The 13,428-nt window shown below is 40.1% G+C and overlaps 1 protein-coding gene across 15 annotated transcripts in view; it reads right to left on the minus strand.

Annotated features, from left to right (window-relative positions):
• Positions 1 to 423: 423 nt before the first annotated feature.
• Positions 424 to 13,428, minus strand: part of NTNG1 (netrin G1) — a 346,490-nt gene continuing 333,485 nt past the window's right edge. For all 15 annotated transcript variants that reach the window (XM_001143853.7, XM_001143623.7, XM_001143469.7 and 12 more), the window contains one exon: positions 424 to 1,664. In XM_001143853.7, the coding sequence (XP_001143853.3) occupies positions 1,435 to 1,664 (230 nt within the window). In that variant the 3' untranslated portion in view covers positions 424 to 1,434. The remainder of the gene's footprint in view (positions 1,665 to 13,428) is intronic.

Genomic DNA, 13,428 nt, shown 5'->3' on the forward strand with positions numbered 1-13,428 from the left:
TCACTCAATTTCCCTGCTCCTTTCCTGGTTCCCCAGCTTGCGTCTTGTGATATTCCATGTAAACACTGTATTTGGAAAGATACATAGATCAGCATCCCTAGAGTCACATGATCACCATCAATCTGTGAAAATAGCATGACTTAAAAATAAAAGTCTCTTAGTACTCTGCCAACAGGCTTTGGCATAATCTTGGCAATCACTTAGATATTTTTTTTTTTTTTTTGCTGTTGTAATTTTTCCCAAGTGGAAATAGTCTCATATTTTGCAGAAGTTGTCCAAGCTAGTGAACATCAATCCATCTTCCTGGGAACTAAATTCGTCAGCTGAATGTACTCAGTCCACACAGAAATCAGTAAAGTGAGTGTGAAACTGCTTGGTGGCTGTTCCTTTCATCTTAAGAAATTGCAATACAAATTCCTGAAATCGTTTATGCAGGAATTTTTATTCTTTAAATCTTCCAGTGTTAAAGCAACAAGAAAACATTTAGAATGTCCTTTGGTGGAATCTTATTACACTTGTTATATATGTAAACTGATATTCTTTGATGCCAGCACGTTCGTTGCCCTTACAGAGAAATCTCTGCACAGTGAAACAAAACAGAACGAAAGAGGACAAAATAAAATGTCAGTCTTTGCTGATTCGAATTAGATACGTTAACAGATTGTCTGGTAACACAAATTGGCAATAATACAAAAAATCTACATATTACAGTAGTTCAAGAAAAATAACTTCATTTGAATACAAAAGGATAGATACACTTTCTTTTTTCCTGTAGCCACTCTTGTATAGTGGGTGTGTGCTCGCACTGGACTCAGTGCTGCTAAGATATACAGGGGTATGACTGGCTTGCGCTTTTAGAGGGGGCTGTTACACATGTGCATCACTAACATCAGACAAAGAAATCTTTCAACCAACAAGGGTTACAGAGCAACGTTCACTAAAGCACAGGTTGGAAGGGATTCAGGGACGGAAGCAGGCCAATATGGCAGCTTGTAACAGATTTCCTTATGCCCACAATGCACCTGACAGCAAAGAATGCTATTTGGTTGGTCCACACACTGGGCGGAGTCGTACTAGGGCGCACCACGCTAGAGTAGCCAATGTTTTTAGGTCGGTTGATTTGTTTTTTGTCTTTCCTGTTTGGGGGGCTGTCGCAGCCTTTCCAATCCACAATATGCTCTGCAGCTGGCAATGTGATTTGCAGTGATAATATCAACAGCTGCCAACTCCTCTGGAGTCAGAAATTAACAGTCTTGACTCGGATGTGCTGTCCACGGGTGATAAATATGGCTTAGTTCAGTTAGGCCTTCTTAGTTTGTACACTGTCTGAGTGGGGGTGTCTGTATGTGTGTGTTTCCTATGTTAGTAGCAAATGTTTGGGTTGTGTCTGCTTCCCCACGGCACAGGCCCGTCCGGTGTGGCTGGAGGTGACACCTAGAACACCAGGGGGCTGGCGGTTCCCAGCAGCGTGGTCAGCAGCAGCAGCGCTGGGGAGCCGTGCGGGGGCGCGCCCTGGCCAGAGTCGGAGCCGCAGCTGCCAGCCTCCTCGCACCGCAGCTTCTCGCAGAGGATGCCCGTGTATGCGGCCGGGCACAGGCAGCGCACGTTGTTGTGGCACGTCCCTCCGTTCTGGCAGTGCAGGAGCTCGTTGTCGCAGACATTCGCTGCAGAATGAGGGGGAAGGTAGGGGTGGGTGGGCGTGGGGAGGAGAAGCAGAATCAATTTAAGTTCATCTGGTAAATCATGTTTTCAGCCTAAAAAAAAATCTCTATCGATCTTTGTGCTCCCCCCTCCCCTCCACAAACGAAGCCCGTGACTCCAATTTCCAAACAAATGTAGTTTTCTGCCTTTGTTTTTATCATATTAGTCCTTTTCATATAGATTTTTGCTGCAATCTTGGATGTTATCATTGTCCATTTCAGGCTATAGAATACAAAGTAATGCAATAGTCCTAGTTTGGCAGTATCTTTTCTTCATGGAACTGGGACCTGTTGTGATCTCTTAGGTTTTTAAAGGACAAGTGCCCGATGCAAGAGTGCAGATCTTTGAAGCCAGATGAATGGTATTTAAAATGCAAAGCGGTATTGCTAAAATGACCAAAAACCTCTAAGGGGTGGGCCATTCTCTCGGTGCGTGATTCCAGCGCTGCATGCATGAAGACAGAACCCACCGGGAGGCATGGGGATGGGGGGGGTGGGGACACGGGGAAAGTAGCATGCTCCAGGCAGGCGGCAGCCAGATGGGAAGAGAGAAAGCTTGTTTCATGGGAGGAGTGTGAGGAAAAGCAGTCACATTCGTCCCTGACAGCCTATTAAGGATTTTTATCACCTTGTAAATATGGGAAGTATAGCCCAAGGTTACCTTGATTTCCGGGAATAGTAATAAATGCGATGGTGAAACCCTGATTACCAAAATTTCATTATGTCCATCAATTAATGGAATCAGTTTGAATAAATCAAGACAAGCAACTTCAGAGGCTAGAATTCATTCACAGACCCTGTCATGTAACTTTCACCTCTAATAATTTCTTATTTCTTCAAAATTCTGACTAACCTCATTAATTCCATGTCTCCTATTCTTTTAGATAATCACTGTTTCACTGATTTAGCAGAATGTTAAATAGAACCCAGGGAAATTAAAACAACAACAAAGAGTAAAAGAGCCAAGAACATTTCCCAAGCAACATATGCTGCTTAAGCATTCAATATATAGAACCCCTCTGGAATGGGAGGTGGGGAACAGAGCAGAAAAAGTAGCTTTTTACAAATTGTAACATTTTCCATTTTAAAAAAATGTCATGGTGAAATTTCCCCAGGGATGCCACATGAGTTCAACACACTACACACTCATATACACATACCCAATATTACTATTAAGTGCAAAGTATTAAAAGAAAACAACTCTACCCTCCAAGTAGTAACTCAATAGAGAATGTTGCCTTGTCCATTAATTATGTTCAACAGTCATGTCAGCTTCAAAAGAAGCTTCTTACACACAAACATGCCAGTGCTTTGTGTGTCAATGAGCTTAGGAAAGATGGTGGTGGATACCCACATGGTTAATAACAGAGTGCCCTAAATAGACCACTGTTTTACTGCCTTCCTCAACATTTCCTTGGTGACCTCTAACACGGTTGCGTAGTGTATTGGCATAATTTTCAAATGTATCCACGTTTGCTATCTGTAAATGTCAGAAGTGACTATTAAGGCCTACTAAATTCTTCAGGCTCCAAATATTGATATGCAAGGCAGTGTTCCATGGTTTCTAATGATTATATAAGCTACCTCTTATTGAGTGGCTTAGAAATCATAATATTAGAACCACATTATTTTATGAGTCATGGTTAAAAATGTCAAGATCTGTAGCTGTGAAGCAAAGTCCACGTGTAGAGTGGTTAGCCTCATGGTCAAAACTGACAAAAGCTCTTGTTTTTTGGCTTTAGTTAATTTGGAAAGCATATGTAGGTTTTCAGGATTTTATTTTGCTTGCACTTGAAGAAATATGTTTAATTGGGGCAACATGGAATAAACAGATCCAGATAACTGTTTTCAGCTAAAGTTGAAGATCCTCAGCATTTCTTGTTCCAGGCAGCAGAATGCTGAATGGATATTTCCTTTCATTTGGGCACTAGAGGTAGGGAAATATCTGTTCCATCAATATCGATAATTGCTTGCCTTGAATAATTGAGAAGAAATCAATAGTTAATTACATATCACTCCCCTTTAGAAAAAAAAAGCTATTTTTCTTCTTCTTGGATGTGAATATAAATCAGCTGTTGAACAGAGGTTTCTTTTTTCAAGAAGCTGGTGATTAAGTTAAAATTCAATATTTTTCCTACATTTAAGTAATTACTAGTTGATTTTAATAGTTGTGAGAAATTTAATAAATATACTAGGAACAGATATAGCCCAGAATTAGTAATCTCATGGATTGGCAGGATATATTTTCTGTAGGAGATCAATAGAGAAAAATAAAACCTATAATATATTTCATTATTTAGAATTCACTATAAAACATATTACATTTGGTCTCTTGATTGTGCTAGTCCTCCAACAAATACAGAACTTTACCATACATACAGTGCCCTCTAACTGTTGGAATCATGGGCTAGAAGCACATCTAACCTAATTATGGATCTTACCTGATATTCATAATCATGCTCCATCTTCATGTCATTTTGAACCAAAATTGTGGTAGCTAATAAACAAGCTGGGTGGTTAACAAATATCACTGAGCTCTTCTTCAGTGTGCTCAACCTTGCACTTAACCCCGCAAAGAAAATAAAAGAAATATAAAGGATGATTTCTGCTCTTATGGAGTTTAAATCTGGCTGGGACGATAAAATATCTATAAGAAATGATCTAATATTAATGTCATTAAAATGCCCTTATCAATTCCATTGAGCTTAACCAATATCTGTTGTATGCCAGGCACCCTGCTATATTTTATGGTTGTAACTAACTGTCCTAAAGGAGTACCTGGTTTGGCAGAAAATAAATGGAAAATAAACACACAAACACACATTATGATATAGTATAAAAAAAACTACAAAAAACGTATTTACAAATTACTGGGGAAACTCACTTGATAGTATAAATAATTACTTTTGGGAAGATTAAGGGAGATTATAAAAAAGAGATTGTATTTGAGCAAAGGCATTCATCAGGCAGATACTGGTAGAAAAGCCATTATAAATAGGGAAACTGCATCAGTAAAGACAAGGAGATGTGAAAGTGTATTGTATTGGTTATTAAGCAATTGTCTTTTAACTCTAAATCCACGCTTCTGATGTTGAGGCCAGAACTCTGCAAGTTGTCTGCTGGATCCCACCAACAGGGGGCACTAGAGGGAGCAGAGAAAGTAGGAGGCATGGAAGATCCTGTTTCCTTGACTCTGTTTGATGGTGCTCTAACAGTACTGCCCAGCAACGGCCCTTCACATCAACAGCAACATGTGGTTCCAGTGTTGAGCTTTATTCATAACCAGCTTCATCACACCGTTAGAGGTTCCTACACCAGCCTGGTGGCACTCCTTCCCTAGAGGTTGAAGCCTCAGCTCCAAGGAGGCTCTACTCAGCATTTCAGAGGCAGCTGCAGCAGCCAGCCATTACCCCACCTTAGAGGTGCAGGTTTCAGTTCTGTGGGGGTCCCTTTTATCCAAACTTTTACTTTCTGATAACTCCATCCTCTTTCCTGTAATCCCTCAGTCCCAGAGTGATAGATGGTTCCTGCTTACTTAACACAGGAATTACTTCAGTATCCTGTTCTCACTTTAAAATTTCAAATGCTTTTTAAACCACTTCTTTTAATAAATTCTCTCTGTTGAAATACCTAGAAATGGTTTCAGTTTTCTGCCTGAAGCCCAACTGAAAGACACATTAGTGAATGATGCATGGACTGGTATGGCTGGAATGATGGATGCACAAAGGGAAAGGCAAATGTGACCTGGTTGTGAAGGTGCCACAGTGGAGTTTAGTAATAAGGAATGGAAAGCTGTCAAAGACTTAGAAGGAGGGTGGTGTTTAAAGGAGAAGAGGAAGGTGAATCTAGACCAGAAAAAGGGCAGACTGGAGGTAAGGAGACCATACTCAAATAGAATGGACTTGGACGAGGTTAGAACAATGGTGAAGGGAAGGAGGAAAAAGATTTGGAGACAGGTTATGTGAATGGATAAGAGAGAGTCTAACTTTCCTGTTTGGGGTATTTAGATGCATAATAAAGAAATTTATTAAGAAAAGAAGATAAGAGGAAGAGTTTGGTCAGGAGAGAGAGAAATGTTTTTTGGACCTATTGACTTTTAGAACTGTCAAGGTTCTTCTGCAGCTGTTTTGTTATTAGTTGGAAAACTATTTAATGGAACAGGAGATAGGTCATCCTGGAGACACAAATTTGGAGCTGGGGTGGTGGTGGTCATTGTTGCAAAAGATGAAGCAAAAAGAGTAGAAGACTTCATCCTAGAAGAATATAGACCAAGTAAAAATGAGGACTACAGATAGAAAACTGAAGAACATCAGCATTTAGGCCATTGGAAGAGAAAGACCATAAAGAATGCTGAGAAGAAAACAATGTCAAAAAAATGCAGTGATCCTATGAAGGTATGAAATTAACCGCAGAAGTCTTCCTGATGTGAATGACTGTATCTATGAATCGACAAACTGGAAAAGTGTGACAGTAAGGGCACTTTGAGTTGGACAAATGAAATATGCAAAATAAAGGTTGCATGTTCTTGATGGACTCTGTCATAAGGGGTTCTTGAATAATTGGAAAAAGGATTGAAAAATTTTGAAGAATTAACATTTAATGGATGTCTTTTGATGTCAGTCTAAAGTAGTGGTTCTCAACACTGGATGATTTTGCTCCCATGGGTATTTGACAATGTCTGGAGACATTTTTTTTGGTTGTCACAAGTGGGTAGGGAGGGCACACTACTGGCCACTGATGTGTATAGCGAGGCCAGGAATGTTGCTAACATCCTGCAGTATACAGAACAACCCCCCACAACAAAGAATTACTTCTCAATTAATGTAAAAGATAAAACGATAAGGCCTGGGTCAGGGCATCAGTCGTAGCAATGAAGAAGGGCAGTTGTCCCTGATATATTTTGGGGAAGGTACAATAAAGAAACTTTGTCATTTCTAGATCAGGAAGATAGTAAGTTTTCAGGTGCTGAGCTGTGGGAATTAGAGGTGACTAAGTACTTGAATTGGAAATGTAAGAGTGGATTATCTTCTTCAGGGAGTAAATATAGGAGACTGGGATCTAAGACAGACCCTTTAGTACTGTTCACAATGAAAGGGTGAGAGGAACAAAAAGCACCCCTGCTATGTAATTTGCTTTCATAGAAGCAGTAAAATCAGAGCTTGCAGGAAACTTTAGAAACCATCTAGATGAGCTGTAGATAAGGAAGCTGTAGATAAGCAATTGAGAGTAGAACTGGGACTAGAATCCAGGTCTCCCAATTTATAGATTACTGCTCTTCAGATAGAAAAGAACAATCAGGAGAAATGTGGTAAATAATATTGCACAGTGCCACATTCCATGCTCTCAAAACATAGCTGACTTTCCCACTTACCAGGGAGACATGAACTCTTCTATAGATAGTCAGTAGATTTGCAGCTGTATTGACTAAGTGCTCTGCTTTCATATCACACTTTGACTAGGCAGAGGTCTTTGTTGATAGTATCAATTGTTACTCATCCTAGGGTTTTACCACATTTTGGTAGAGCTCCAAGTACAAATCAGCTCATACAGAAAATAAACCAGAAATGCCAATGTCTAGGCTGAAAATGGCAAATATGTCTGCATTTACACTGTCATTTCCTCTTCCCCTGTACATAGGAGACTGCTATGTACAGAACGTGTATTCTCTCTAAAACTCATGTTGAAATTTATTTGCCACTGTAACAGTATTAAGAAGTGGGACCTTTAAGAAGTGTTTAGCTCATAAGGGCTCCACCTTCATGAATGGACTAATGCTGTTATTTTGGGAGAGGGTTTGTTATCATGGGGTGGGCTGACCCTTTCTTTTCCTCTTTCTCTCTCTGCCCTTCAATCATGTGATGCCTTCTGCCATGTTATGGTGCAACAAGAAGGCCCTTACAAGATGTGAGCCCCTTGATCTTGGGCTTGTCAGCCTCCAGAATTGTGAGTTGATAAACTTCTATTCATTATAAATTACCCAGTGTGTGGTACTCTGTTATAGTGCATAAAATGGAATAAGTCAGAAATACAGCTAGTTAAACATGGAACTCTCTTGCACTGAACTTCGAATGCTTCTCAACACAAGTTTCCAGGCATCCACCATGAGTTGATAGTACTGGCATGAGGATAAACACCCATTTACAATCCTGGCATTATCTCACATAATCTTGTATATAGTTGCAAATTAAAGATCCAAGTGAAAATTTCTACCCAACAGGCATCTTTCAGTGATCACGCTTTTTACTTGGTGCCCTGCTCTGTGGATTTACCTCAGACTGAAAACTCTAAACTTATTCTGTGGGTGTATTCATTTTAAGCATGTCCCAACTCTCTCTTTATTGTTATTGACAGTCTTAGAGTGTCCTATGTCAGTAAACAGAAAGGTTCATTTAAAAATCCTTATACAACACTTGATCCAGTGCTGGATGCAAATAGTTATTTGCTAGACAGAATTCTTTTTGTGACAGTAAAATATGATCCTTAGATACCAGAAAAACTAATACTGCTTTGGTAATAGCTTGACTGTATTCTAAAGGATTCCTTTTAGTATTGATAAATATAATTCATTTATGGAGTATCCAATATCACATACTATAATCCCCTGATGTTTTGATATTAGGAATGATTTCAAATGGAGTGACCAAGATAATTTGTGGAATTTGACAGATAAGGTTAGAGTATTAATGTTAGATTCAAACAGAGTTATGTGGCCAAAAGATGAAGTGTGGAAACCTGGTGGAAAAGCTGAAGTCAGCAAGGTGTTGTAACAGCTCTGATCACAGCTTTAGTAAGCAAGCCACAAGGTAGATAAACAAGCTCTCACAATTGCCATGAGTTTACAAAAACATTTAGAATTTCCACAGTGAAAGAACTGATCAAGCAGCATTTCTTCCTCTCTTACTTCTATCTATTTTTCTTGCACCATCTTGGATGAGGAGCGACACAGGGATATAGCTAAATTATTTAATTCTTTCATTTTTTTGGTGGGTTTCTTGTCACATACATTTCCTCTTCTCAAACTGCAATCTACTGTCAAATGTGACTTACGAGACCTTGATTCCTTTCCCCTCTATGAGTTCTTTCTAGAAGGTGTGGAAAAACTGACCACAGATGGACTCCTTATGCTCAGAGGGTATTAGCCAGGACTTGGTGTTGCCACTTGTTCTATTCTTTTATCTTTTATGAGCTGAGGGGTCACTTGTTCCCCTAAGGTCATGACGATCCATTCCACTACCAAAGGGAAGTTTTCTTTTCTCTGTTTGGGTTTTGTTCAACATTATACATTTAGGTTCATGCTGTCAGTGAGCTGCTATGCTTGAGCAATGCTGGGTCTGTATTTATAGACTTGAAAGTTTCTCTTTTTGGCTTTGTCTCCTGCACTTCAAGGAATCAATGTAATGCGTTACCATGACAGCTTTTCTTGATGGTTGTATTAATAAAGTGACCTCTACCTTTACCACCTGAAACAAGCCCAGGATTGCTGAGAGAAAGATGTTCCAAATTGTTCCCGTCCTTTTCAAAGAAACATCAAAGAGTGAATAACCTCCACCAAACAGGCTAATAACAAAGGTATGTGGGCTACATTCAGGTCTGATTTAGGCATTCGAGACTGTGTGGCAGGGAGTTGAAGAGCTGTGATTATGACCCATTTATACAGCTTTTGCAGCTGTTTTGCTAAGTTGTGATATGTGAGATGGAAAACTGAACCTACAGGTTAGCTCCCGGGCCATGGAAGAAACTTTATAGATTGTTATCTAATCACTTTTTGTTGTTGTGGTTGGAATTCTAGGTACACTAACTGCAATCCACCCCCGCCCCACAAAAAAAAAAAAAAAAAACAACCTTTTTTCTTCCCTGACCTTATGGTCTGGTCTGGTCTGGCCATGAGGGGTAGTATGGTGCAAAGGGAAAACACATTGGCTGAGCGTCATAAAACTGGAAAACCTGAGATCTAGGTCTCACTAGTCATCCATTTACGACAAGGCCTTGGACATACTATGCAACTATTTAGTGACACTCATCCATGCGTTTGTCCAACATCCACCCAGGCACTGCTCTAGATGGTGGGCATATTTTGGTAAGCCAGACCCACAGTGGAGCTGCACATGAGGGGCTTGTATTCTAGTTGCAGCTGTAAAGTTAGGTTACAGGTTACAGGTTTGAAGTTGGTATTTCTAAAGTTTTCTCAAGTTTTATGATTTGCATGAATATTTTTAATGGAAAGCCTATCATTTTGAAGGCAAAGTGTTAGAAATCCCTCCTCTTCTTGACCAAATATATGATGATGGTTGGTCTTGTGTAATAGAGTCCTTGGTGATGACTTAGGTGACTGTTTCTGTTTGATCTGTTTTGGTTCAGTCTTATCTGCTGCCCCATGGAACAGGGATAGTTTTTTCCCTCATACGCACTAAAAGCATGAGGTAGTATAAAGAGAATTAGGCTCAGATTCTGTGATTCAAGTCTCATCCCTGTAGTTAATGGGCTGAGTGAACTTGGGGAAATCACTTAACCTCTTTGTGCCTTTCTTCACTTCACAAGCAGGATAATAACACTTGTCCTATTTACCCACCTAATAGTTGTTGGTAGCCTCAAGATGAATTATGTGGAGGTGCTCTAAAAAAATATAAAACACAACCTAAGTATACTTTGTTAAAGTTCAATTTCTTCCTCAATCCACCCAGTGCTAGAAGCTCAGCACGGAGAATGAGGTGCTAATTCCTATCTCTGCCAGAATAATGAATTAAACACTACTTATCCAATCCAAGCTACTTGAAGTATAAAAGGAAGCAAATGTCCTTCCTCAAAGACAGCATCTGTTCATGTCTTCTGCTAGTATGAATCTTGAGCAAGCATGGGGTCAAAACATGCAATTCTCAAATATTTGTATTCAACTACTGCGTATTCTACAAAGCCTTGCAAGGTCACCTTAGAGTGGCAGTGCCCATTTTCTCAAAGACGACTTCTATATTCTCATTCAATGTGCACTCTCCTGTATCAATCAGAGCACATAAATAAGCTGTGTTTCCAGAGTAGCAGGGAGGGGCTGAGCTGGAGACCCTCAACCTGCATTTACTGCTCCATAGCCCACCTTTTGTCTTTTGCAATGTTGATGGTGTAGGGGGCCAGGGGAGGTACGGATGCAAACAACAGACTGAAACCTGGTAGACTCATGTGAAAACGCCCTTGCTTTCCTGCTTTTAATTTACACTCAAGTTTGTCTGTATGCATCTGAAGACAGTGGTACTTCGGTGGCAAGACTCTGTGTGACAGCATCCAACCTACTTGGTTTCAGCAAAATGAACCCAAGGGTCAGAGCTGAAGTTGCTATAGGGAACAATGTGGAAGCTGTTGGCTGGGTGGTTGGACACATGTAGGTAATCAAGGACTGCAAGTTCTGACCCTAGGGAGTAGCCATTCTATTCTTACTCATCTAATATTAAAGCACCTGTTATGAGAGTGACACTTTCTTTTGCCAAACCATAGAAAAAACTGCTTAAAACACCATTAAGGAGCCTCACTCATTTAGAAGGAGACCATTCTGCAGTTCACAGTATCCTGGCTAGCATGAAAGAGGTGACAAGTGACTCTGATGCAGGAGCAGGAGGCCCTGCCCAAACATCCCTAAAATTTTTGGCCTTTGCAAACCTGAAAAAAAGCCTTTGCTGATATTGAGAAAGAATTAATTCACTGAGAATCCTACAAGCTGAAGGCTGGGCACCTCTCCCAAAGTGATCATTAATGATGTATTGAAATCCTATTTAGGTCAACACCTTCAGACACAGACACAGACAAGGTTCTCATAAAAATGGTGCTGAGAAGTCACAGACTTTCTCATCAGGTATCAGAAAATGCACTTGTCTAGTTTAATAAGAGTTGCAACCTCTACTCTTAGCTGAAGGTGAAAGATGGAATTCATGGGGAGGCATATTCACACAAAATGGCAACACATATCAGGGTAAAAATCATCGTTTCAAAGTACATGGCATTGTGCCAGGATGAAAGGCAGATACAAAATGTTTATCCAGCATAATCTCCGTAAGTACAGACATGTAACTCTACACATACCTGTGTAATATAAACCTTAGCAAAAATACTAGAATCAATTGTACCAAAATGTAAACAGTGTTTATTTATAGCTGGTAGGAGTGCAATAAACTTTAGTAATTTTAATTTTCATCTTTATACTTTTCACTCTTTCCAAATTGCCTAGAATATAGTCCTTTGGTGATATTAAAAATGTTAATAAAATAAATTGCTGGGTTTTTTAAGAAATATGTCTCTTTTACTTAGATAATAAAGGTAATTCAGTTAAGAAATGAATTATGTAATCACATTTTATCAAATTTCAGTATTTGTGTTACTAATACATATTTCTAGTAGGACTACCAATTATCTCAGAAAAGGCATGAGTTTCTACACAATCCCATAACCATGAAGGGGTCTTAGACTTGATTCCTTGGCTTGCCAATGACTCCACAGCCTCAGATGTGAATGGAACCATCAGAGCTTCCTGAGCTAAAGGGATCTGCAGCCCAACGGATGACCATCTTGTTGGTAATTAGTAGAGACTGGTGCTAAATGAGTGGACATTTTTACATTTGTAGATTGAGCCACAGTGACAGTTGGCTGAATATCTCACCACCTTTCTAGTAGAGGGGATCAAAGTTGAATTTAAACTAATTTAAAAAAAAAACTATTTCTGCCCTTGTACGTACCTGCACTACGTCTTTTACCTGTTTATTGTTGCTGTCATTAGTATTCAGCACTGTCCCTGGCGTGGAATAGATGCTAAATAAATAATAAACAAATAAGCTAGGCGTGGTGGCTCACGCCTGTAATCCCAGCACTTTGAGAGGCCGAGGCAGGAGGGTCACTTGAGCTCAGGAGTTCAAGAGCAGCCAACATGGTCGAACCCAGGCTCTATTAAAAATACCAAAAAATTAGCTGGGCATGGTGGGGAGGTTGAAGCAGGAGAATTGCTTGAACCTGGGAGATGGAGGTTGCATTGAGTTGACATTGTGCCACTGCACTCCAGCCTGGGAGACAGAGAGAGACTCTGACTCAAAAAATACAATACAATAAAATAAGATAAAATAAAATATATAAAATTTTGTTGTATGCCTGTTTCCGAATGGTGGATGTCTGTCTATTATTAGTAGCTAGCTAGCTGAATGGGAAAATTATTTGGCAGGGAATGGGAGAGGGAGCTAACTAACACATGGAAAACTTGCTGAGCAGCTTTGACTTGCCAACTCAGGTTGGATACCATGATTGTCAAAGATTCCCATACACGTGGTTTGATAATGGAAGCATGAACAGGAAGAGAATGGTGACTTGTATTAAGTCATTCTTCATGAAACAATATACACTTGGGGAAAAGATGGAAGAGAGGAGAAGCAGCAAGGATGATTGCTTTGAAATAAAAGATCAGGAACGCTCCTTTCGTTTTTTTTTTTTTTTTGAAACGGAGTTTAGATCCTGTCACCCAGGCTGGAGTGCAGTGGCACGATAATGGCTCACTGCAACCTCCGCCTCCCGGGATTCAAGCGATTCTCCTGCTTCAGCCTCCTGAGTAGCTGGGATTATAGGCGCGTGCCACCACGCCTAGCTAATTTTTGTAGTTTTAGTAGAGACAGGGTTTCACCATGTTGGTGAGGCTGGTCTCAAACTCCTGACCTCGTGATCCGCCCACCTCGGCCTCCCAAAGTGCTGGGATTACAGGCGTGAG

Source organism: Pan troglodytes, chromosome 1 (assembly GCF_028858775.2).
Source record: "Pan troglodytes isolate AG18354 chromosome 1, NHGRI_mPanTro3-v2.0_pri, whole genome shotgun sequence".
Lineage (NCBI taxonomy): Eukaryota > Metazoa > Chordata > Mammalia > Primates > Hominidae > Pan > Pan troglodytes.